Source organism: Ixodes scapularis, unplaced genomic scaffold (assembly GCF_016920785.2).
Source record: "Ixodes scapularis isolate PalLabHiFi unplaced genomic scaffold, ASM1692078v2 PGA_scaffold9__187_contigs__length_104089568, whole genome shotgun sequence".
Taxonomy (NCBI): Eukaryota; Metazoa; Arthropoda; class Arachnida; order Ixodida; family Ixodidae; genus Ixodes; species Ixodes scapularis.
This window is the reverse complement of record NW_024609884.1, coordinates 69451607-69478050: the sequence shown is the minus strand read 5'-3', so window position 1 is coordinate 69478050 and position 26444 is coordinate 69451607. Positions and strand designations below refer to the sequence as shown.

General features: G+C 45.6%; 1 protein-coding gene across 1 annotated transcript in view; it reads left to right on the top strand.

Annotated features, from left to right (window-relative positions):
* The window catches only part of LOC115331402 (alpha-L-iduronidase), a 148942-nt gene that overhangs the window by 106516 nt on the left and 15982 nt on the right, over nt 1–26444 (top strand). The window contains exons 4-7 of the mRNA XM_042287436.1: nt 6068–6160; nt 10900–11078; nt 12019–12119; nt 20484–20562. Of these exons, the coding sequence (XP_042143370.1) occupies nt 6068–6160; nt 10900–11078; nt 12019–12119; nt 20484–20562 (452 nt within the window). The remainder of the gene's footprint in view (nt 1–6067; nt 6161–10899; nt 11079–12018; nt 12120–20483; nt 20563–26444) is intronic.

Genomic DNA, 26444 nt, shown 5'->3' with positions numbered 1-26444 from the left:
TGGAGTATACATTTCTTGCAAGTAACGCAATACCGGTGGTCATTCGAACTTGTTTTTGCCCCCCCCCCCCAAACCCCCCCCCCCAAAAAAAAAGTCAGTGGAACAAAACGTACGCTGCCAAGGTGCCCTGCAGCTAGACTTGTGCCCGTTACTTCAAAAAAGTAATTAATTACAGTTACAATTACTTGGCCTAAAAAGTAATGGATTACCGTTACAAATTACTCCCCGTAAAAAGTAATCGATTAATTACTTCGTTACTTTACTCGACTACTTTTGCGTTACTCCAGAGCAACACAAAAAGACACACTATCTACTGCGTGTTTGAAACGGAACATTTTGGGCCCCATTAAGATTAAAACAAAAATAATCATATTCATTACTTTCTACCCAATATTTTAGGTTAATAATTTTCGGAGAACAAGTCTATAAAGTTTGAAAGAACTTGAACAGGTGCTCAAGATAAACGAACCTTGCGCTGTCTAACCGGGACAGAACTAAATCCCATGAACATGCGACGAATGCACTTGGGCGGTGGGGGCACGCACACCATTCGAATTAATCTGAGTTAGGCGTCGGGGAGCTTCACAACACGATTTCCCCGAAGATATGGTTTTTCTATGTTTGCTGCATGTTGCCGAAATAGGGGCTGGTTTACCTGTGAGACCAAGATGCGGTACCTGCGTCTGCATACATTTCAAAGACTCCTCCTTGATGTAGGTTGTTATCTGACCCGAATGGGGCCCACTTGATCTTCTTTCTTGATCACCAAACTTATCAGAACCAAGACGTCACACGAAATACTAATGCACAATTTCTCAGCTGAACTCACTTTCCTGTCTAGAAATGATTAAAAAAAGCCCCATTTTCAGTGAACAGCACGCTTCCATGTCTTTCACGCTTGCACACGCAGGCGGCTTCACAACTCCAGCGTCCAAGTGAGTCACCGTTTAATGTCAGAAAACTCGGGCTATGTTTTCTTTTTCTAATATTTCGGTTTAACTACCCGCAGGCGGAATCCGCTGACGAGAACCCCAGCATTCTCGTTTCTAAGAATACGGGCTCAGCTTGGATGTCCCAAGCCGTTTTGTTCTGCTTTCCGACCAGCAATCTCTCCTGTCGAAATTTCCTGTTTAAACTTACAGCAGGGTTGATGCTAGATTTTTCTTTGTTCCAATGCACTGCCGCCATCGGATCCCTCATGTTTCGCCCGACGCATCCGCCAGTGTGAAATCAAGCGACAGGAGCCACATAGCTGGTTGGCCCAGCCAGTATTCGGCTTTCACAGCGCTGTCAAGGATGATCAGAATCGAGGTTTCATTAGAGCTGCCACTCTGCTTGCGGGATGAGCGTCTGTATAGGCGGAAACATCAACTAGCAAAGCACGGTTTTGTTAAAAAAAATTGTTTTAGGGAAACAAAGCGTGGAGGATGGGGGAGGGAAGAAGGAGGGTAGAGGAGAGGGGGGAGGGAGGAAGGGAGCGGACGTATGCACCACGGTAACTCTGTCCACGGTCCCACTCGACACAAACCCCACGCCTCGATTTTATGGTTCATTCGTTTTCTGCCCTTTTGTAAGCTCGAAGCAGTCCGTTCGTTTTCCAAGAAGTCGAAGCCTGTTGCCTTTCTGTAGAGGGTCGAATCCTCCCAGCCTGGCTGACCGTACGAACGAGTCGAGAAACGGTCTCTGGCTGGGCTGTCGTGCTTTCCGCGAATTCCTTTCCCTCACCAGCAACTCACCAGAGTCTCACCAAAGTCCGAAGCCCGTTGTATCGCCCTTCTTCCCCTCTATTTCTCCCTTTGACGGGACGGATGAATTGTAACGAGTAATTTCAGTAATTCCTTGCTGAAAAAAGTAATGAGATTACAATACAAATTACATTTTCAAAAAAAAAACTAACGGAATAATTACTAAATTACAAGAAAAGTAATTAATTACGAGTAATCCCGTTACTTGCAACGGATTACTTCCAAGTCTGCCTTCAGCAAAGGTATACCATAATGATAGCTAGTGTGACGTCAGTGTAGGCAATAGAAACATAATAGAAACACTTCGTCTTCGGTTGCATTTATGATGAAATAAAGCTATGGTACGCTAGTCCACAATACTTGAGCTACGCGCTCGTGCCGAGAGATGCAGTAGTCTGTGCAATTTACAAACACTTAAAAGAAAAGGCGCCAGTGAATAGCGGAGGTATGTCAAGCAACAAGCCATCCGAGTCACTCCAGCACTAAAAGCATGTGCCTTTTCGGTTTGGCCCTAGGATTCATGGAGCTCGCAGTAACGCCGGATTGGCCGGGATGCCTCTTGAAACTGAAAGGAAAGAGCACGGCGGCGAGGTATTGCGCGTTGCCATGGCATCACTATACGTCATACATGCATCGTCTTAGACCCATTCTCTAAACTGCAATAAAATCTCGCAGTTCTCCGGCAAAAACAGGCTTGACTTCGACCTATGTCCTCTTCCTGACACCACTCCCCGTAACTCTAGAAAACAAATTCATTTTTTTTTGTGGAAAGTGGAAAAACACGAGGGTGTCATCGGCATATTGGTAGATCTTTAATAATAATTGGGGTTGTGTGCACGTTTATACAGCGTGTAGTTGGTCAGCCATTTCAACGTTGCCACGAGTCACTCGCTATAGATGAGCTATTTAGCCAGTGCAGTACAACCGCTAGCCTGGGGTCTCTAACGAGCACCACGCAGTAATGATACACGACCGCACGCCGGTACGATGCTCATCCAGATCGAAACGGGCAGAGGAGAGGATTGAGCCCAGGATCCCTGGGTTCTGCACCGCGAGCTTTCGCTCCACGTGCTCCGAGCTGGTGTGCGCTAGCCCACTCGGCCACCGATGCCCACTTGTGTGTGATCGAAACCACCCGCCTGACTATTGTCAGGCGGGTGGTTTCGATCACACACGAGTTGGACACGAGAACTGCGTGAGCAATCGTTTCGGCTCGTAACAATCAAAGCCTCGGCACACAGTCGGCTAGTGGCTCGTGTCTAACTACTGCGGTGATGAGAAAAGCCGAACTCTAACGATGACCTGGAGCTCAGCACGTGTTTTTTTACTTTGCCAACCCCAGAGCGTGGATATGATCAGCGTTGGAGGAATAGCGTAGGCATTAAGCCACGTGGCTGCTTGTACAAAAGCGTACAAAAATCGGGGGAACTTGGAAACAAAAAAAAGGCGCTTCTCGGTTTTTTGTTTTATTTTTCCGTTTTGAGCGCCATCTGGTGGAAGCTATATTAATTACACGAGGTGAGAAAGTTTCCTTCATTGAGAGAAAAAAAGTAGCAATCTTCCTCCCTTCTTAGGGGACGAACTTTTTCTCCACGAGCAAAAATAGATGGCAATGTTCCTCCATTCTTAGGAGAGCAATACATGGGACACGCGAGTTCCTCATTAAAAAAAAAAAAATAAAGAAGCACACATTTTTTTTTTAGAGAGTAGAAATGTATAAATTATAACGATGCGCGTCCGATTTACCTATCAAAAAGCAATCAAAGATCGAACATTCCGAGGTCATCTCCGGAGATGGAAGGAGCCTTGTTCCGGGCAGCCAGGACGACATGTGACCAAGGAAAACGTGTCAATTCGTTGAGATTGCAAGCGCTGTTATTACAAAATGTGTATGCTTTTGTTGATGATAAAAGTAAATAAGAGTGGTCAAAAAATGTTAATTTTTTTTTGGAGGGGGATTTTAATACTGACACAATCGTCTGAAAAACAACGCACTTTTTTTCTTTTTTTTCTTTTTTGCGGGATTGATGCGTTTGGTCGTCAGCTCTCGAGGGCGCGCTCGCTGGTTTGAATCGTAGTCCGGGCTGTATGGGCAACGAACCGCGCGCATTCCAGATATCACTCCGCTGTTCCACTGTTCGGAGGCGCGAGGATCCTTCGCTTGCTATTCACTGATAGTGGTCCTGGTTTCGGAACACGCTCCTCCCATCGCCGGAGATGACTTCGGTGTGTTGAGATCTTTGAGTGTTTTTTTTTATATATATATAAGAGAGATTGGGCCGCGCATCGTCATGATTTAGGGATTTCTAGGATGCTTAGCGCCAGCAGGGTGAATTATCGCAATCTATGGGCGATCTCAGAAACATCCTCAGGGCACCTTTAGGCTGCAGTCACACTGCCCAGACATCGCACAAAGGTATACGGTGTTCGCTGCCGACGTGACGACGCAATTATCTGCGGATAGGCCTCAAGCATGTTCGATTCATACTTCGAACATGCTGCAGACATACTTCCAAAATGTCTGCAGACGTATTTTCATGACCAATGTGGCCGTCATAAAAGGAAGAAAAACGTCCGAGACAGCGTCTGTAAACTGTCCTTTGTATGGTGTGTTATAGTCGTGGAAAAGCGTCTTTAGAGAGGATTGAATAAACCAAAGTTTAGTCATGTTTACTTTGGCTCATGAGTAACAATATGCGTATGAGCATAGCCTCATCTAGAGCCACTAAATAAGCTGCGCTTAGAGTATCGGCACTCCGTTCCCCGACATTGTTGTGGGCGCCGCCATTTTGGCTCGTATGCAGAACAGACGCAACGGCCGATCGTCATGATTCAAAAGTGCGACTTCCTCAGCATTAGATTCGGTGTTAGGAAGGTCATGTAATATTGCTTTGCTCTGTCGCGAACGGTTTAAACATTTGTTAAGGGCGGAAAAGCATTTCCTGTGATTTCAGATAAAGCTTCAGATAACTGGCAACCATGATTTTAAGCCACAATATGGCCAAGTGTCGTTACTCTGAAGCGTAGCTTATTTAGTGACACTAGCCTCATCCATACTGACAAAGCCTGACAGATCGCCACGAGACGCGGCCGCCGAAGTGAAAAGGTAGAGCGGCAGACAATGAATGAGAGGAGAGGCATGTAACGGGCGCCCCACTGCGGCGAGACGCCGAAACACACTTGTCCCGAGCGATGGAATGTCCGCTCGTGTTCCTCGCGTTCCTGGCGCTACCGCTTCTTGTCTAATTAAGAATTGAAACTTTGAGACAAGAATTGAAACCTTGGGACTACCGCTTCTTTTCTCGTTGGGTTTGAAAACCATGTTTCGGGTCCTCGCCGCTGCAAAAGCTGTGTGCTGACTACAGGCTCCCCGAGAAACGCTCTGTGCTACCAGACCATCGCGCTCCAAATCTGCGACCGGGCACTCTATGGCTCCGTCGTCGAACTGCCAGGCTTTGTGAGTATAGAGGAGGCTATGGTATGAGTAGCAGCGAGAAGGAGCCGTATTTAGAGTTCGCAGTCCATCGAAGAGCGGCGTACTGAGGGCTGGGCACGTCGCGTGCAGACGATATCTCGCTTCACGGATCCCCACATGCTATATACTGCTACGCCGTTAACACACCGATAGCCCAAATGCTGCGACGGCCACAATTTGGCGTTCTCGGCTAGTGTTTTATGTAATGCGTTCAGCCAACGGGGATGGCGGAGGTATACAAAGGAGTGCGTTGAATTTGGCACGATAACGTGTTCCGCTTATTCAGTGTGGGCATGTCCACTGACGAGCGCTGAATTCGGGAACGTATATATGGCTTTCGAAGAAAAAATGTATTGACACTGAACATGCGAGAAAATCAATTATGAGAAGCGGAGACGTCCAGAATACCCCCGATAAAATGTACTTACATACTTCCATCGCAAAACATATTCAGCGGTGCTGCCGATCACATCCGAAGGATGGCCTGCTCTGTTGGTGCTGTCGAATATTCGATTCGCGCGATACGAGGGCACGTTTCTCTCTGCGGCTCGTGGCGTTCGTGCCGTGACGTTTAGGACCGATTATTCTAGGCCGGAGCCAACGCAACGCTATTAGATTCCCTCAGTTGTAGAACTCCCGCGGAGGGGTGTATACTTTCTCACTCCCTTCAGCCCGCCTCCCGTCGTTGCCGATGAACTTGTAATTGTGCCGATGAACTTGTAAGCTTGCCTTGTACATAAGATTTCTCTCCGCTTATAAAATATATACCACTCCTGCCCTAGCCTCACGGGTGTCAATTCAATTAGTGAATAAAAAAATATGTTCACCACAAGTGACTTTTGCGCAGGGCGCTACGGCGAGGATTCCGTGACCCAATGGAACTTCGAATCGTGGAACGAGCCGGACAGCGAGGACTACGGACGCAACTTTACGGAGACAGGTACTCAGCCGAGAGTATGCGGTGGAAGAGAGGGGTTCTTCAAATAGAAAGAATCAAAAACAAGGAGCACGTTCACAGACGACTTTTCAGTTAGCAACGACGAATGTTTATTTTCGGGCACGAAAAATTCGTGCGTCAACCAGGATGCTAGGATCCGCATTAAAAACAGGGGAGGGCAGAAGGGAAGGGGTCCTAATCGGGAGGGCAGATAAGCACTGAGCCACCGTACCGTGACTGTGTGTGTTTATTAGTTTTCTAGTTCTGGGCGGATAAATTCCATTTCAAGTCTTGCCAGGGTTAACGATGCAGATGAGGCGTTCCTTTTTTCTTTTTCGACGAAGTACGTTTGTAAGAACTTGAGATTGGGCGAGTTGGTTGTTCATGTTTCTCGACGTTTAGCGCACTCGAAAAAGTGTCACTCAAGGATTCACACACCCAAAGAACACTCCTCTCACACAGCGCTCACTAACAACTTTGTATAAGGAGTATTCATTGGGCGCCATATTTGTGGGTGCTGTCGAGAGCGCATGCTCAGAACGAGCCCACATTAATAAGCTGCTAAGACCGGCAATCTCGAGGGTGCGGAATGCACGTTACAAAAGAACTGTGGAAGCTCGCCATCAGCACGCGCTCAGCAGTCGCGCACACAGCTATGGCCGCCAGTGAATACTTCCTATTGCGCTGTGTGAGAGGAGTGTTCTTTGGGTGTGTGAATGCTTGAGTGACAGTTTTTCGAGTGCGCTAAACCTCGACGAAGTATGTTTCAACGATTTCCCGTCCGAATCGTTGACGATATTTTGCTAGGACTTTGGTGCTGCTGAAGTCCGGTGCCGCCCTAAAGCACTCCTTCATATGGACAGCGATGGGATGCGTCGGTGATCGACTTTTGATGTTGCCTCGTTTTGATGCTCTCCTAGACTATAGTTTATAGATCGGCCAATCTGGCCGACGTATTCAGCTAGAAGTGCGTCGCAAGACGAAAATAATTTACATCCTTAAGGATGCAAATTATTTTAGTGTGTAGCCTTTAAAGGGTGCGGTTTAGTGCATTCATTAGTTTTCTTAATTCATTTTTTTAGGTACGCATTCAAAGTTCTTGGCATGATTGCATGGTAAACAGATGACAAAACGAAATATATACGCATTTTCACTGACGTCGAGATGCGAGTTAAAATGATTGGTAGTTGAAAAGTGTTAACTATGCGCTCCTTCACTAAAAAAATAAAAAATAAAAAAAAAACAATTCGATTTAAGTCTAAGCTAGCAGACTTTAAAAAACAAAACGAAACAGCGCGGCGCTTAGCTCATTCCTCGTACAGCATGAAAAACGAAACAACACCAATGGGAAGGAATGTTATGCAGTAGGGAGCTAGGTCACAAATATAGTATAGCTTATAAAGAATATCATCTATGACATTCTACTGGCAATTTTCTTGAGTTTGTTTCAGCCAGCTTCGTAAACAAACATTTATTTATGCTTTCCGGATGCGCCGAGTTCGTTGTTCTTACGAGTTCTGCCGTTCTAAGAATCTTTTCGCGCTGCTGGAATGCATAGGATGCGGTTGTATACTTTGAAAGCATGACGTTTTTGTGGAACACAAGCTTCTTCAGTGATCATCACCTTGATGTTGAGTTTGACAGCGAGACGAGGATGGTGCTCATGACAACCATTTTTAATCGATTAACTGCGTTGAGAAATCAGTCGAGAATTAGTGCCTATATTTGATCATTCTGTAGATTCATAGATTAATTTGTAATGCCGAATGGGACTTCGAGGTATTTTGAATAAATAAATAAGTAAATAAATTTTCCAGCTTTAACAATTATGTACAAAACATACGTTCACTGGAAATGCTTCGTGTGTTTTAGTTGTGTGAGCAATATCCGTGTATTACGTTGTAAATAACAGCAGAAAGATAAGCAAAATGAATGGCTTTCGTTGTTTCTCGATATTCTGCTTGGAGATGAACTTAAACCGAATAAGCGTTTTTCCAGCAAACCACTGGCGCGAACAAAGCAGTTCGCGTATGACGCTGTCGTGCCTATGCCTTCGGCCCCGCACACAATTTTGTGAGATAGAATATAGGGTTCCGTGTTTGCGAACAAATAAAAAAAAAAAAATCGGACAACACTTACCGGTAAAATTTCCGTCGATACGGATTTATCCGAAAAAAAAAATTCAAATTTCGAGGTCACGGCGGAAAAATAAATCGTTAAAAAGATGGCATTTTACCAATGCATTTATTAAAAGCCAGGGTCAGCGGTCCTGAAGAAACGCAGCTTCAGTTTCCTTTGAAATCTCGGACTACTAATAAAAGAGGATTTACCTTTTAGTTCGTCAAGGTTCGTTGAGAACGACGGGTCACTCTGGATTACGACTATATACATTGGTCAGGTTTCTAGTCTGGACCATAATATTTGTGTGCTTCATAGAGGAAAGAGGGGTAGTGCTTTTAGAAAAGTGGTAGCTGTGAACCCGTATATTTCAATGGAGAGGGAGGGCTGCAGCTGAAGCTTCCATGCTTCCCAGCGACTACGTTCAGGATTTTAGGTATTTCAAAGTATCGACTGTTATGGAGGCAGAACTTTGCAACTTTATGGGAAAAGACAAGCGCCGAAAGACTATTACAAGGTAAAAAGACGACGACACCAAGGCGCACTCGCAACTGAAGTTTTATTTATGGAAAAACATAGTCTTATATACATTTTTAAAAAACACCCACGTCACTTTCCACGTGCCCACTCTTTATCCAAGAATAGACGCTCTTTTTCATCAACACAGTGCGACCACGCTATTCTTGAGAAGGTCGAAAGTGATAGCCTTTTTAAAATATACAGGTATGTTGATGATTATCTGGTCATCGCCGTCCCAGGGAACAAACTCACTGATAACAAGGTGGCTGACGTAATCGGCACGTTCACGTCCTGCTCTCATGGGTTAAAATTCACTCATGAGAGGACCACGGAGGGCTCGTTACAATTTTTGGATTTAAAACTAAAATTAGATGACCATGTGTGCTGGGCTTACGAACCTCGCTCTAAGAAAGGTGTACTCCCTTTTAATTCTGCCCACTCCAAGTTAGTAAAAAGAGGTATTGCCTCTTCGTGTCTCGGAGCCGCTCTGAACAAATCCTGTCCTGAGGAAATGGGAAGGAGTTTCCTTCTACAGGTAGATCGGCTCGCAAGTGCGGGTTTTCCGCTGAGATTCATTGTTGAAGCTGCAGAGTGTCTCAAAAAGAAATTGAGGGGTGCGGAAAGAAACGTTCTTGAACGCAAAAAAATAAGAACCGCAGTAATCCCTTACATTCACGCAGTGTCTCATAACTTAAAAAAGGTGGCGGAACGTTACGACGTTCCTGTCGTATTTTCAGCCCCTAAAAAGCTCTCTGCGTTATGCAGGGAAATCAATGATGCCGAAGGGAAGAGTGACGAGTGTAAGAAGAAAAACACCAGAATAAGTTCGTGGAATGTCACACCGGTGTTGTGTGTGACATTCCGCTTTCCTGCGGTAGGTATTACGTAGGCCAAACTGGGCGTTGTGTAAATGATCGCGCAAGAGAGCATGCTGCTTCCTTAAAACAGTCACCTTCGGGGCACCTGGCTGTGCATTGCAACCGACGTTAGTGCACACCAGTTTTCATTGACGTGGCAATCCTGGGGCGATACAGCAAAAAGATTACAAGGGAAAATCATGAGGCGTATGCAATAAGGAAGGGTGCAGATAAGTGCATAAGCGAGCCTTCTGTGACTGTCAGAAAAAGAGCGTCTATTCTTGGATAAAGAGTGGGCACGTGGAAAGTGACGTGGGTGTTTCTTAAAAGTGTATATAAGACTATATTTTTCCATAAATAAAACTTCAGTTGCGAGTGCGCCTTGGTGTCGTCGTCTTCTTACCTTGTCCATGTCTTTCGGCGCTTGTCTTTTCCCATTATGAACCAACTGACGCAACTCACCATTTTTTTGCAACATTAGTCGTGGAATAGTTAGTATTTTAATGGCAAAGCGCCAATGCCAATGCAGCTGCAGGAATATCATTCCGTACAAGTGAGTTATGATTAATTTAGGGTACGTTTATGTCTAAACTTCTTTTCATTATTTTAATATTTAATTTTGAAAAATTGGGACCAGAGTAAAATTAAATTCCGATTTTCAAAGAATTGGGAATCTAACAAAAAATAAACTCCGATTAACCTCGATTTTTCAGCGGAAAATAAACTCCGAAAAATACCCGCCGAATTTCACGAGAAATAAACTCCGAAAACACAGATTTCTAAACAGTATAGGTGAGACTATACTGTTCACCAACGAGCGACGCGGGCTTCGTCGTTTCAGCGATTGGTCATTGCGTATGCCCCGTGCTCACAGGCACACCGCTTCTTGTTAAATTTCTTTTTGCTGCATTTTATTGTAAAACACTTCAACGACATCACGACCATATTTGCTAAACTCGTAGCCGGACATAACGTTTTGCGAATGAGATGGGCACATGCTATGTGTGACCTTATCTGACGTCACGGTGCCACGTGATATCATGACGTCACATGACACTCCAACTTGCCTTTTAGTCAGTTGATGTCACGTTGTTAAGTTACACCTTGACATCAAAGTCACATAATGGATGTAGCCCCTCTTGGGCTATATGGCTTATATGAGCTTGACCTTTGTATCGCTTGAGCGTAGAGTGGGGCTGGAATGAGGGGACTGCGAACGGCGTGCCTTTAAGGGAAGTCCACGCGCAGGTCTGTGCAGCTACTATGACGCTTCGGCTGACGGCTTGCAGCAGGCTTCCCCCCGGCTACGCTTCGGAGGACCAGCCGAGAACTTGGGCTCCAAGAAAAGGGCACCCCTGGCGTGGGCGCTGCTCGACCACATTGATCGCAGCGGCTCGCGCCTCGATTTCCTCTCCGTTCACGAGAAGGTACGCCGTCTTAACCGCCGCGCGCATCTGCCAAAAAGAGCGACCACATAGGGGCAGTGACAAACTCATGCATGCAATGTGTTCACTGAGCAACTTGTGTGAAAAAAAGAGCACAGTGACGGGACCTTGACGCGAAGCTTTTTTCGCGTCTCCCATGTTTTATGTTTGTCCTTTTTTTCCCCGCCACCACGCTCGGACATAAAATAAAAATGGTAGGACGTTCCAATTTCCCTCGGCGTGTACAGCGCGTAGTAAAAAACACAATGATGCTAATGCTTTAAGACCCGGTATTGAAAAAAAATTAAGATAAAAATATATTCTTAATGGCAGGATTGCCAACCAGAGCACATAAAAAAGGGGTCACCGTATTTTACGTTGAAAAACCACCATGTCTGCTAAACTTAATGCACCGAGAGAGTGAGGGAGAACACCGAGCTCTGGTTGGAAGGATTAGCGGGTATACACGTGGAGCTATCTGCCTTTGCACTCGTCGAACACATTTGAATACGAGAGTCAAACGCTAGACGCCGGCGTTCCGCATTTGACGAGTGCAGTGGGGACAAGGGCAGCGAGCTTTAGGTGTGCCCACTATAGTCCTTCCAACCAGAGCTCGTCGTTTGGACCGTCCCCTCTCGTATCCTCCCCTCCCTCACTTTCTCGGCGCATTAAAATGGCTCAACAATTTAGTAGGACAATGTGACAAGCGTACATGCTTCAAAGAAACAACGACACGCTGAGTTCTCTCGGTCATTACTGTCGGAGGTGTCAAGTTCTAATCTTCCTTTGCTGGAATCCCATATACTCCGTGTATCGTAAAGTGACTTGATGCGCCGGAACACTAACTTTGCAGGCGATAGGCTATAGTGTACGTCCATGCAAGCTTGCCAGCTTACTTTTGTTACTTCATGTGGTCCGTCCTTCGCTGCACGGCTGCGTGCAGGGTGAGGCCTCGACGCCGGACATCGTAGTCCGCGAAAAGGAAGCACTATCCAGGATCAGGGACCGATGCCCGACCTTGGCCTCGAAACCGTGCATAAACGAGTGAGTTATTCATGCAGAATTGTATTCTTATTCAAGCTAACTTGGATCACGGTCTTTAGATTAGCTGGCCTGGAATGTTTTCGCCACGCTGTGGGAAGGATTCCTCTAGGGACAGATTAAAACACCATGGACGCGCTGCTAACTTCAGGAGTGAACAAATGAGATCGCTCGCAAAACAAACGTACGCGAGTTCGGAGAAGCCACCGTGGAAAAAGTCGCTGGATGCGTCTGCGCTCCCGCAAAGACTCCCGGACCCGTTCAAAAGATGGACAATTGCAAACGTTATTTATACTTGAGTCCAGTCTTGTACACGTTACTAAAAAAAAGTAATCGATTACAATTACTTTTACTCTTGGCTCAAAAGTATTGGATTAGATTACTTGATTACCCGACGTCAAAAGTAATTGGACATTACTTAAAGAAGTAATCGTTACTTTTCCGATTACTTTATTGTGTGAAAACACAACTTTAGCGCTCATAACAATGAACTACTTCCAACCTATATTTCACATTTGCGCAAGTATTGAAGAAGAAAAACTGGCTCCCTCTTCGTGGTCGTTGCACCTTCACAATGCGGACACAAGTATAGAATTCGTTTGAAGACGTTTAATGATTTGGGCGTTCGCCAGTGTGTGTGTGTGTGGGGGAGGGGGGGCTGTTAAGCTTGAGCAAGGGTTGTCGCTCATTTTATTATTCACATGTGGATGAGCTCGCATGTTATACAAAAAACAGCAGCTCCAGGACTTGAAACGGATCATGTGTTGTATCAATTAGCGGAAGAGATCGCTCCGACCACTTCTCAACTCGAAACATTGCTTGTCACAAAGACCACGTAGGGGAAATGGGGAAATATTTCAACTGCCTTTGTTATATTTTGCTTCCGCTTTAGGCATTCTTCGGTTCTGGTTCTCTTACTGGCTGCGAGTAGGTACCCTAAGCAGGATTTTTGTATTATTTTATTTATGTGTGTGTGCGTGAGGGGGCTAGTTTGAACGAAGGACTCACAAAGCTACATCCTGCTTCCTTAAACTTCGCCCTGAATGGCCTTTGTCACGGACTGTAGCTTCCCTGGGGCTTCCCACTCCCAATCCCAGCTCGAAAAAAAACGAAAAAAAAAAACGGACATTTTACAGAAATTGTACATAGAAAGAGATTGACCTGGATTCCTACAGCTCCGCAAAAACCTTTCTTTTTTTCGTTCGAAAAAAAAAAAAAAGCAAATTTTATTTTTGTCATTTCATAAAAAAAAAGGCGTGTGCCCGGGGGGGGGGGGGGGGGGGGGTTCTTGTGGACAAATTGTAACGGTTGCAAGTAATTTCATTACTTCAAAAAGTAATCAGATTACTCTTGTGATTACTGACTAATAAAAGTAATCAACTGATTACAAAATTACTCCATGAAGTAATCGATTACAAGTAATTTGATTACTTGTAATGCGTACGGTACAAGTCTGCTTGAGTCTTAGGGGTCATATTACTTTGGAATACATAAAACACCACATGAAGGGTGCTGCATCAGCTTTATTTAACGTGTATAAAAAATTTCACCATGTATTTTTTCCTTAATATATCGTTCCTATTCACTCTTCTGCACTCCTACTTGCATCAGCGCCGCTCATGGTGACAAAAGTTATTAGGGCGGAAACCACCAAAAGTTCCACAACAGTAAGTAGCTTATCTAAGCACCGTGCTTAGATTTAGCCTGGAAAAGTGAAGCGTGACACGGCGGCCTCTAATACCCTATTCACGATCAACTACTCTAGTCAAGTTACTGTAGTTTAACTACTTTTTTTTTAGTAGTTTAGGAACTTTTAATTACAATTTTGTTTCGGTAATTATTAGTTTAGTTTCATTACTTTTTCAGGGTAACTTCTCCTGAAATTACAAATTACTTTCGAATTTTAGTGGTAGGTTTGCTTATCAACAAACATTCCTGCACACAAAAAAAGATAAAATGTTGGAAGATTAGCTGATGCTTACAAAGAGGGGGAAACATGTGGCGTAGGCTAGGGGTTGGCCCGGGGGGGGGGGGGGGGGGGGGGGGCGTGAGTAATTTGGAGGGTCCAAAACCCCCTAAAATTTTCACGAGCCCTCCACTGCAACAACCCTTCCACGAGGCGCGGGGAGCGGACAGACACGCCGGAAGTGAGGCCGAGTAACTGCGGGATTAGCGCCGAAGACTGGCGTTTTCTTTGTGTCCCAAAGAGCTCAAGGAGACTTGACGCATTTGGAAAAAGGACTTGTCCCCGCTTTTCCTTAATCGTAGGGACCCTCGCCCACTACAGGAGGTGTGCATACTGCATCCTCGCTCAAAAGAGGCTACAAAATGCAGTACCCGCTCTGAAGCTCATCTGGTGCTTCATGTTTATTATGCTGTATTTGAACAATCGTGTGCTAAAGGGCAACGCAGAGGTGACCACTTTGCGTTGCCTTTGCTCCCAACACTCAGAATATGGAGGACTCCCAAGATTCGAATATCGTTCCAGAAACCTTAGTAATTCCCCCAACGTTTTTACATTAAAAAAATAATCAACAAGCAGTGTTGGGAGGTACTCTATGTACTATCGGGGAAAAATGAAATGTGAACAGAGGAGCGCGTGGCTCGCGGTACAGGCTGCGCCGCCTGGAATTGAACCTAGGGTCGAGGGTGCGTGGCCTACTTCGATGTGTTCACGCCCCTCGATTGGTGCTCCCCCAGCTTCGGCAGTGCGCCTCTCAGTGCGCTGAAAGCTGTCACCGCTATCTTGGCCTGCTCGGCGAGTGCGGCGAGCTTCTTTGCACCGCACGCGCTGAGCCAGCAAAGATAGCGGTGATAGCTTTCAGCGCACTAAGAGGCGCGCTGCCGAAGCTTGAGGAGCGCTGAGCGAGTGGCGTGAACACATCGTAGTAGGCCACGCACCCTCGTCCCTAGGCTCACTTCCAGGTGGCGCAGCCTGTACCGCGAGCCACGCGCTCCTCTGTTCGCATTTCATTTTTCCCCGATAGTACATGGTACTTAATGTACAGGGTGTCACAAAAGAAAATTTACACGGTCTTTTTTACCGCAAAAATAAACTAGGCATCGCCGAACGCTCATTCTCCGCCCAAAGGTAGCGCTAGAGGTCACAACCAGATGCCAAAGTTTCAACCCGATCCGATAACTTAATCAAAAGTTATAAATGATTTTCTGAAAATTTCAATGGGAAAATGGCGGCCGACGGAGTTTTCAAAAACATGGGGCTCTATGGCACCAGGAACCGAAAACGAACGAAAATGGGGTCCATTTTCCCATTGAAATTTTCGGAAAATCACTTATAACTTTTGATTAAGTTATCGGATCGGGCTGAAACTTCGGCATCTGGTTGTGACCTCTAGCTTTACCTTTGGGCGGAAAATGAGCGTTCTGCGATGCCTAGTTTATTTTTGCGGTAAAAAAGACCGTGTAAATTTTCATTTGTGACACCCTGTACTACTTTACTACTTCAAGTAGGCTTAGAATCCTTGTACTTTACATGACGTACATTCTTTGACCATGCACTTGTACTTTACTAAGGTATTGTTTTCTTGCACTTTCTGAGGAAAGTACGACTCCCGACTTCAAAGTAGATTACCCTAATTTGCAAAATAAAAAAAAAAAAATGGAGTATTGTCATGTGAAAGCGCGCTATCGTCTTTCGAGACGTCATCTGGTCATTTCTCCGAGTCATGTAATGGCGGCTATAAGCCCGATACGTATAAGTGCCTTATAAGTTGATTGTGTCAAATAGTTCGTCAGAGAGAGTAAAACTCTGTGGCTACTTGACTTTATCCTTGCCGCCATTTCCGAAAAAAAAAAACAAAAAAAACTGATGCACTTTTGATTACCACTGAAGCAACGCATGCCAGTTAAAAAAACAAAACAAAAAAACACTGTATAGGAGATAAAAGGGCATCACGAAAGATTGTGTTAAAAAGTACTTGTTCTTTACTTTGAAAGTACATTGTTTTTATAGTACTTTACTTCATGCACATTGCACCCGCTGTACTTACTACTTTACTTTTAGTAAATAACCTCTAATTTACTTTGTACTTTACTCCAAGTACTTTTTAGATGTACTTTGCGCAACACTGTAAATAAGCAAACACTATCTGCAAAATCAGGCTGAGGCTGTGCTAAACTCAAAGTAGAAATGATACATCCGCAGTACATCATTGACCAAAAAAGAAAAAAAGTACAAAACAATTATGCACGCAGAAGCAGAACCATGCAGCTATTAAAACCAAAATCTTTGATAACATATACTGCTTCATATTTTTGCTAGCAGAATTTCGCGAACGGATAAAAAGCTAGGTACTTTCTTATTACCATAAACAAAGATACCTAAGAATGACAAAATTCCTAAAATTAGTGTATTCGAGGTAAAAGGATATTTTTCTAGGGACCGCATTACTCGTGGTGGCGGATGTCAGAAAATGCGCGATACTTACTAATGAGTTCGCTAATTAACTAAAATGACTCATTAACTTTCTAATTGGTGAAAATATACATATAATTCCAATTAGAAACTTGCTGAGCGTCATTGAAAACCACTAGATCAGTAATTTTCAGAAAGACTTTGAGCGCGTGAGAAGCGTAGTAGTGAGCTTAAGTTACCACTCGTAAAGCAGGTACAAGGCTGGGGCTCTGATAAGAGACCGAAAAATCGCACGGGCGCCTAACTGCAACCACTAGACTTTTACCTGCTCCACGAGTGACTTTAGTGTACTACTACGCTTCTCACGCACTCAAAGTCTTTCTGAAAATGTCTGGGTTTCGATGACGCTCAGCAAGTTTCTAATTGAAGTGGTCTGTATATTTTCTCTAATTAAAAAGTCATTTTGTTATTTTAGTTAATTAGCGAACTAATTAATAATATTGTGCATTTTCTGACGTCCGCCACCACGAGTAATGCCGTCCCGATAAAATTAACCGTTTACCTCAAATACACTACTTTTAGGAATTTTTGTCACTCTTACGTGAAACAGCCTAGATATAAAAGTAGCTTCAAAAGTAATTTGCTACTTTTTGCGGTAATTAGAAATTTACTCAATTACTTTTCATTTGTATAACTTTTACTCTACTCAAATTACTTTTGAGGCTAATACTCAGTAACTTAACTTAATTACTTTGTTTGAGTAACTTGTACCTGTCTGGACCTTTAGCTAAGGGACCTTTATGGCCAGCGGTTAATCAGTTCGCGACTCTCCGCCCGCTTCGTGCACGCTCGCGACCCAAAGAGTGCGGGGCTGACTCGCCGATTGCAGTGCTGACGGTGTGAATGGGTTGTTACTTGTTAGTCCGTTAACCGTGGCCACGGTCGAAAGGAGTTGGCCGGCTGCCAAACTCCCACACCGCGAACTTCGCCGGCCACGCAACGCAAGTGTGAGAACAACAACGACAAAAGAGAACAATTGAACAGAAAGGCAGAACAGGGGTCTCCAGCCTCCGAGACTGCAAAAGATTAAAAAAAAAAAAAAAATTTACCAAAGGAGGTGGTGGCGACGCTACACCCCCTTTCGCTTTAGGCTGACCGCAGCCGACGCTTGGAATCGACCAAGCAGGGCCCAAAGTGCTTCGTCATAGCGCTCGTTGTCTTTGTGCGTTTCTGCGACTAAACCAATCACTCACAGAAAAAAAAAAAAAAGCGCAGGAACGCGGCGCACTGCATAGGGTTAGTATTATGTACGCTAGAGGTTCAATTACTGTCGCAAATTGAGGCAGACAGCAACCAGCCGAAAATTGACTTTCGTTAACGCATTTATAGGGGAATCGCGGGAGAATTTTATCCCTTCGCTTCATTTAAAGAGCATATATTAGGAAAAACTCTGACGTAGTAAGTAGCTTGGCACATTTCTCAATTACGTAAATAAAAATATTGGTCAGTTAAAGTGCTTTTCGTTTAAATGCATGGCTTCATACAGCTTCTTCATGCATGCATTTATGTGCACTGTCGGACACTGTTAGGGCGAACACGGCGTCGGCGCTTTACAGCATGGGGGCTTTACGTGCCAAACGAACGAAGGACATTTGGAAAACCAAGAGAGGCGGCAAGAACTACGCAGTAACACTGATAAGTAACTCCTTGTGCATGCAGGCGATCAAAATAAATTGAAAGCCACGTAATATAGTCCGATTTGCAATAAATAAGTACCATTTGATTCATTCTGCTCATGCAGTGCGAGATGTTTGTTCTGCGTTCAAAACATCACCCGCACGCTCGAAACCTTTGAAAATAGGGAGAAGTCAGAGAACAGGTACCCGATAAAAGCTGCCCGGCATAGGAAATAATTAAAAGGAACACCCTTCATAGCCCGCGTACTTTATTCTTTTTAACAGCTCGTAGGGATGCGCGACGGGGTCGTTTTCATACATTGACAGAACTGGCATATTAGCAATATAAAAGCGCCACCGGAATGCCGACGAACCTTGAACACACACTTTATATTCCTTTCGATTGTCAGTTTGCTTAGAATCGTTGCTCGTTTTTACATACCTGCTATGGAACAAAGGTATGGGCCTGAAAGATTAGCATCTTTCACCGATGAAGGAAAAATGAGCTAACTAGAGCAATTAAACTTTCACAAAGTGAATAAAGTCACCTAGTATTCGCTACGAACCAATAAATAAAGATGATTCCTGTTTATTATCCGGCGAAGAGACAAAATGCACGCGTTTTCCGCATAGGACTAGAAAGGAGCACTGCAAAAGTAGCTTGGTTGCTATCTGTTTCAATTTGCATCCTGCAAGTCGTATAGACACTGGCGCCAGCTGAACCTCTGGCGTAGATTATAAGTGCTCTACGGCGCACTCACTATGCGCGGTTGATTTGGTCGGTTACAGCGAAGGCACTCACTATGCACGGGCGCCGTGACGGTTTTGGCGCTGCCCGGTTGGCCCCATCTGATTGTGGCGTCGGTTTGCGGGTCGGACTTCACGTGAAATTGAGTAGACTCACGGTGTGGCGTGCCTGGAAGTCTGAGACTGGAGTCGGCATCCGCCGCGTCCCTCACAAAACGCAATTCTGTATTTGACGGTTTGATACATAGACCGAAATACAGCTGCATTCATTTATTTGTTTAGTTTAGCCTCGGGGTCAGAGGTATTACAAAGGGGAGTGGAGAGAAAACAAACCGAATAACAGTGGAAAATGTAGAACAATTAAGCAACGGGGAATGCATGTTTTGCCAAAACTTGAACATAAAAGAACACAAGCAACAACTGATGTACAAGCGATGCAGGTATAGATGATTCCATTCAATCGAATTTCTATGCAAAAAAAAAAGTTGTTTATAATGGCAAAAGGGGACGCCTACTTTGGTAAAGGTGAAAAGGTGATCCAGACGCACGGAAATGATGGTGGCGTTATCACCTGATTTCTGAGTAGAGTGCTGTGATAAAAAAAATGTGCGAAAAAGACGAACTCTAGAAATTCTGCGGAGGTGTGCCAGGCTGGGTGGAAAGAAGTAGTGTTTTTCATCGATGTCACGCTAGCAGTGCGACTATAATTACCCAAAATAGACCGGACCTTTGCAATGCTCAGTGATACATCAACAGTTAAGCCAGAACGTCGACCGTCCAGTGTACTTTCGGGGTGCAAAGAAGTATAGAAGACTGCGGAATCTGGAAGGAAGAGACGCAGTTTCTTTGGAGCCCCCAAAGGTCGGAGAGGAATGTCGACTTGCCTTCTGAGGCTGTCCAGGAGGTTTGATCACTTTCGGGCACTTTCGAAGTAGTGGTTTGGGCAACTTGTTTCAATATATGCTGCGCTGAGGTGCTGCGGATGAAAGTTAAAGGGGCGATGGCAACGATTTTTGTTCTTTGCGCAAATACCGCTTAGAACGATTCCCTGACGTTAAAGGCCCATGAAAAAAAGAGTTCGTTTTTCACCACACTCAATAGAAGTCGCAGGAAAAAAATAATAAAGAATAGCGAGCAGCGTTCATCCCTCAACTCGCAGTCAAAACAAGCGGCCACGTGATCTGGAGCCGATTATACGCCGTAAATGTGGATCATAGACACGCGCTAGGGTTGGCAAAGCACAGGAAAGAAAACTCTCGCTTTTTTCCTTGAAATTACTCCGTAACAAATGAGTTTCTTGGTCAGTGGCGTTATGCCAGTATACTTGGGTCCCACTAGTTCCAGTAAGCTAGTGCAAAGTGAAAAACATTCTAGGCAAATATCGTTGTACGGCCCCTATAACTAAGGTAAGATTGTGTTTGTTAAACTTTGCCTGACTGTCCTCATTAAAATGAAGGGAGGCACGCTTACAGAAAGCAAAATACATTGTGAATCAAAGAAGAGTGTTTGAGCGCAAATCTGAATTTGTTCCTTTCTTTTTTTTATCTTTCTTGGCGATTTGTTGGACAGTGAAGCAGATCCCTTGAAGAACTGGGCCCTGCCTTTGCCGTGGCGCGCAGACGCAACGTACGCGGCCATGCTTGCCAGGGTAAGAACATGGGACCCTTCAATTGTATGTACATACATACCTTTGAATAAGTGTCAAATGACTACTCGTGGTTAAGTTTTTATGGTTTTTATGGGTCGGAAATTAATATTTCCGATAATTTTCAGCAATTCCAAATTAATATTTCTTTACAAAATACAACGAGCGGCAACGAGCGGCAACTAGCAGGAATCAAAGAAACCGAAACTCTTACTTAGAGCCTGAAAGAGATGGCCAAGATCGACTGTGATTTCATAATTGTTTCACACTCGTTTTTTTTTTCCCTGGTTCATGCACTGCAATAATGTGGTCGAGAGCGTACACCATAGATATTTAAAGTAAATAAAACGATAGAAAGGCAATCGAGACAATTTGGAAACGCCTGAAGTCGAATCGTGAGACTGATAACACTAAGTTGGAGCAGCACTTTATCATCACATCTGAGAGGTGGGGTGGGGGGGGGGGGGGTAAAAAGATCGAAGGGATGAGCCAATGAAGCAGATGGGAACAGTTATCACAGATGACTTTACGTAGCAAGGATATGTGGGAAGTGCGAAAGGTAAGAAGGATAGTCCAGTTAGCGAAATCGCCACCAAATACTTTAATAGAAAGAACACATTCTACTCCGCTCATTTGCATTACACAGTGCGCCTACAGTATCATCATAAATCCTAGCGGTATGGGCGTTTCACATCCGAAAGAACGTATGCGCATCTCGCTCTCCACGCTCCCGTGCATACCTCGGCGAAGTCACTCACGAACTCGCTCACTCACACTCACTCACGCTCACCGCGTCATGGTGAAGGGCTGTGAATGACTTCGTGAACTCGGACGAAGTCGTGATGTGAAGGGGATGTGACTTCGTGAACGCGGAAGGAGTCGTGATGTGAATGGGCGTGACTCCGTGAACGCGAAAGAACCCGTGATGTGAAGGGGATGTGACTTCGTGAACACGGAAGGAGTCGTGATGTGAATGGGCGTGACTCCGTGAACGCGAAAGAACCCGTGATGTGAAGGGGATGTGACTTCGTGAATGCGGAACGAGTCGTGATGCGAAGGGGACTGACTTCATGAACTCGGAAGGAGCCGTGATGTGACGGGGAGTGACCTCGTGAACTCTGACGCACCCGTGATGCAGTAGTGAAGGACTTCGTGACTCTGGCGTATACGTGATGTGATGGTGAATGAATTCGTGAACTGAATTTGTGATGTGATGGGGACTGAGTTCGTGAACTAGGAGTCAGGACTCAGGAGATGTCGTTATGGGTTTGCTTGCGTGTCCGTACTCTTCGCGACTGATAGCCGACTTGACATTTGGAAGTGTCTGCAGCATGTTGGTGCCCTTACACGCACAAACATGCTGCGGCGGTTAGTATAGAGTGCAGACGGAGCAGAAACTTGGAAGGAACTTCTGTTAGAGCGTAGAACGAGATTCGTAGGGGTGGTCTGGTAACGTTTGGGGAAGCAACTGCAGGGGGCGTTTGCTTTGGAGGACTTTGAGAGAGGATGTGACATTTTGCGTGTGCGACTGTGCGCGGCTTAAGCGCGAAATCGGAAATGGGGAGGGGACTGTGTATTGCAGACGAAGCGGCACCAGCGCTTCCCAGATGGGGATTGGGGGGGAGGGGGGGGATGTTTGAACCGGCACAGACTCAGCGGCGACTCCAACGAGTTTGGCGGACCTCCGGCTCCCTTGCCCCGATACTGCGGGCGTGCGTACCCGCGTCGCGTAGTACATGTGCAGCTTAGCGAACGTTAGGGGGGCTTTGTCTGTGCGCGGCAGACGTTTGAGCCTCCTGCATGGCCGTGGGGTTCCGTTTACGCGGCGCGGCTTGGCGGCTCCTCCTTTCGGTGTGTGTGTCTGTGTGTGTCATTGTGTGTGGGGGGCCGGGGAAGGTGTCGTTTTGCCAGTGTGCTATTCTGCCACGGGAGGGTTTTTCTTCGCGTTGATTGCATCTGCGTGTGTCCGTGCGACCATGTTTTTGTCTTTTGTAAGCGCGTGCGTGCGCGCACCCCTCAAGGAAACACAAATAAAACCGTCTTCCCGGAGCTTTTACGCGAGTACTGGTGCGACCTTAACTGGACTATACAATGTTGGTTTTCTCGCTCTCGCTTAATATAATGCTTACAGATATTCTATGATGCTGGTAATATGCGGCATACGCTCGTTTTTATCCGTCCACACGAAAAAGCGTGCGCCGGATTTGATCTGTTTCGGCCGCTTCCGGATTTTTTCAAACGCTATTTAGCATCTAAGATCTCGGGAAGGCTTGACGCTATTCTAGAAAAATCACGGAAGATTACGGGCTTTATCCATATGCCGGAGAATTATGATAATTTTAAAAATGTGAGGAAGCAGCCGATTGGCATCACGGTTTGTCGCCCACGTCCGCGTTCCTAACATGTCCGTCGCACACAGGACCACAAGCAGACCGCGATTGCGTTGTCATCACCGTCATCCTGCTGTTGCAAGCAGGCTACCAATGAGAAACAAGGTGCGCGGTCGAGGTCGAAGTCAAATTCGAAGTAAGTGTTTGTACGACGTGCAAGTAGGGGTACCAAAACTTGTCTTCCACGCTTGCGAACGTTATCGTGACTTATTGAAAAGAAGTAAATACGAAGAGTGGCACAACAATCAGCGGGAAACATAAAGGGAGCTCACAGAACGCGCGAAGACGAGACAGAAAAGCGCGCGCCGTCATTGGTCAAAACCAGGTGTAAATAGAGGTACGTCAGAGCGTCTGAGGGGTAAACAAACACACGAGGTGCGCAAAGAGCAGAATAAGCCTGTTATTTTTAAAACATGGAAAACTATTGAACCGGGCTTGCCGCGTTTTTTTAAACTTTTTTCATGCACGTCGCCGTGCTGTTCTGGGGCACGTATCGTCGGTTCACTAAAGAGCTTTTACTTTCCCACGCTCTTTAGAGCCTGACATGTCCAGTTTTTATGACAGGCTGTGTTCCCCGTCTAGAAGTGTGGACGAGCTGTTTACCCAACCTCCCTTCTTGCATTTCCCACCAGACCTTGTTCCAAAATGACCTTTCTTTTGTAACGAAAACAAAATTAAGAACCTGCCTCTATTCATCTCAAAGACTATGTTTGATGTTCGCTGAAGGCGTCCTCACTGGCTCTGTCTGCTTGAAGAAATCACCGGTTATCAAGGGGAGCTGAAGGAGCGAAGACGACCTCTGTTTCCCTTCCCTTCGAGATTAGTTAGCTTGCTTCTCCTTGCCAACGTCGTCTTTAATTTCACTAGAAAAACGATAAACGGTAGGGAGTTCTTGTAGACGGTTTTTGTGCTCGGTAACGATACCCAATAACGATACTACGCATGCACTAAGACGACAGAGGAGTATCGGGTATCCTTACAGGAATTATTGGAACAATACACAAAACTCCCTAGTTTCTTAGACGTGTAAACAGGAAGTATAAGCACTTACTTAATTCGTCCCCAACACGCTCGTTTGTGATTAGTGCTTTTGTGTTTCAAGCTTGGGATAAACTTTTGTGTTTCAAGCTTGGGATAAACTTTTGTGTTTCAAGCTTGAGGCAACTTGTAGGTACAAAGTTTGACCTTGCCAAGTGTAGGGAAAAGTTCGCTGTTCGGGTTTTTCCTCTTACGTCCTTTGTCGACCCGTTGTGGCCTGTTCTTTTTTGTTACTGGTTACGTGTGGAGTCTGTCGGTTTTGGTTTTAAGGAGCCTTTTGGTTTTTGTTTTAAGGAGCATCTCTGTTACGCCCGACGCGCCACCACCGCGCCGTTACTTAACAGAGATGAGTTCATGTATAGGTGAATATGTCGCCAAAATTATGTTCTGGCAATACACGAACCAACGAACTCATCTCTGTTACGTCACGGCGCGGTGGTCGCGCGTCGGGCGCACTTCCGGTCAGGGACTGAAGGCGGAAGTCCCTATGTGAGACGTGTATTCTAGCGTTGTATTAAAAAAAAAACTGACAAAAACTTGCCTTCTCGTCAAAACGCCGCGGCTGGGGCTGTACCAAAAGAGTCGAGAAAGGTTTGAAGATCAGTTTTCATGTGCTCGGTTCGTCCGAGAACGTGGATATGTGCCGTGAAAATGGAAAACCAGTCGCCGTCGGACCACGATTGCTTGGGCGGGAAGCAGTTTGGGTTAAATTCACGGATACTTGTTGTCATCAGATATATTTGTTTTGTTCCGTCATGAAAGCGGGAATACCGAAAAGTTGTTGGGACCGCCTGCATGCGGACGTTCACTGCGTCTTCAAGATCGAACGGCCGCCTGATTGCTCGAACTGTCGTCTGCTCTTTCAAACGCTTCTGCTCGTCGTCTGCTCTTTTAGACGACACCGGCCCGTGGACCAAATGTTGGCCCGATACTTGCGATAAGAAGTGAGTGCGGAGATGTTAATCGTTGTTACCAGTGACCATCAACGACTTGTTATGCCTCATTCACTTTGTCCAATTCTGCTTGCGATTTTCAGTATCGATGTTGAACATCTCAGCAACGGTTCACGCTGTTGTAGCCCGAGCGACGTCATGACTGAAAATTGCGACCGAAATTTCATCATGCGAATCAGGCTTTAGCGTATCCTCTGCGGCGTCCACGCGGAATGAATCGCCGCATGTCACATTATTCACGCGAAGTTTTGTGGTGTAGCGAGCCTCGGTAATTTCGCTGAGGCTGCTCAAGTAGTCAGGCATTGCCCAGGAAGACGTAGAATCAACAATTCCAACGCAGAAAAGTGCACGGGGACTCACACCGCCGCCGACAACAACGCAATTCAATGGTTTGTTTATCGGCGACGCGGCGAGCTTCTTGCCCACACCCCATCGCGCATGCCCGGCTACGATGGCGTCGGCGAGGAGCGCTCCAGTTTGTTTGTAAACATGAGTTGGTGTATAAAATATAGTGGAAAAATGATGTGAAATGAGGTGCCACTGAGCACCACGTTTTACATGCTCACGTCACGTCATGTGAGTATAACGTTAGAAAATTCATAAGTCTAGATACTTTAGTCCTTGTCATTCGCAGAGTTTTCTCCGTATAAGGTAGCAGCCGCCTGCATTACTGGTGTTCTCGCAGAAAGTGGCGCACTAGCTCCCAATCAATCGCACAGCGTGCCATCCTGACTGAAAGCAATGCCAAGGAGTGAAACTTGAAGACCCTGTCCTCTAATAAAACGCTTCGTAGAGATTCCCACCTCAAGAACTTGCGTCCCATCAGGTTTCCGAGTCTATTATATTCGCGAACACCGCCCCGTCGGACTTTAGCAAATGATTGACTCTTTGTCCAACAGATGTTTAGTCGAACTGTGGTAAAGTTTGAAGGTGGGCCCGTCGGTGCATAGTGCACAGTCTTTGTAGCAAGTTCGGAGTCCTCACCGACCTGGCCGGAGAGGCTTGGTTGGTTGTGAACTTTTGTCAAAGACCGTTCATACAAGGAAAAACGGCGCAAGAGGACCCAAGGAAAGCAAGCAGAGGACAGACAGCGCTGTGCACGTGTCGCTGTTCTACTTGTGTGTGTGTCCTTTTGCGCCGCGGTTCCTTTCATGTTTAGTCGAACAGAGCTTCGGATGCGTAGGAGTTTAACGAAATACAGAAACATTCCGCCCACAGGTATCGACATAGGTGTAGCGTGCCAAGTACATTCAGCACATTGCGCTATTGTACTTATATTCAGTGACCGGTGACGACCGCAGTGCAAGGTCTGCCTGCAGCGCGAGGTTTCTAGCCTCCGGGTCACCACTGCGCATCCGACTGTTGGGGCTGGTATACGTTCTCTGTGCCTCGACTCTCGAGGCATGCGTATTTTGCGCGCCCCGGGAACTTTGTCTTTTATTGATTTTGTGTGCATGTTATTTTCGTGGACCTGCGTCACCAGAAAAGCACAAGCTTGCAAGCG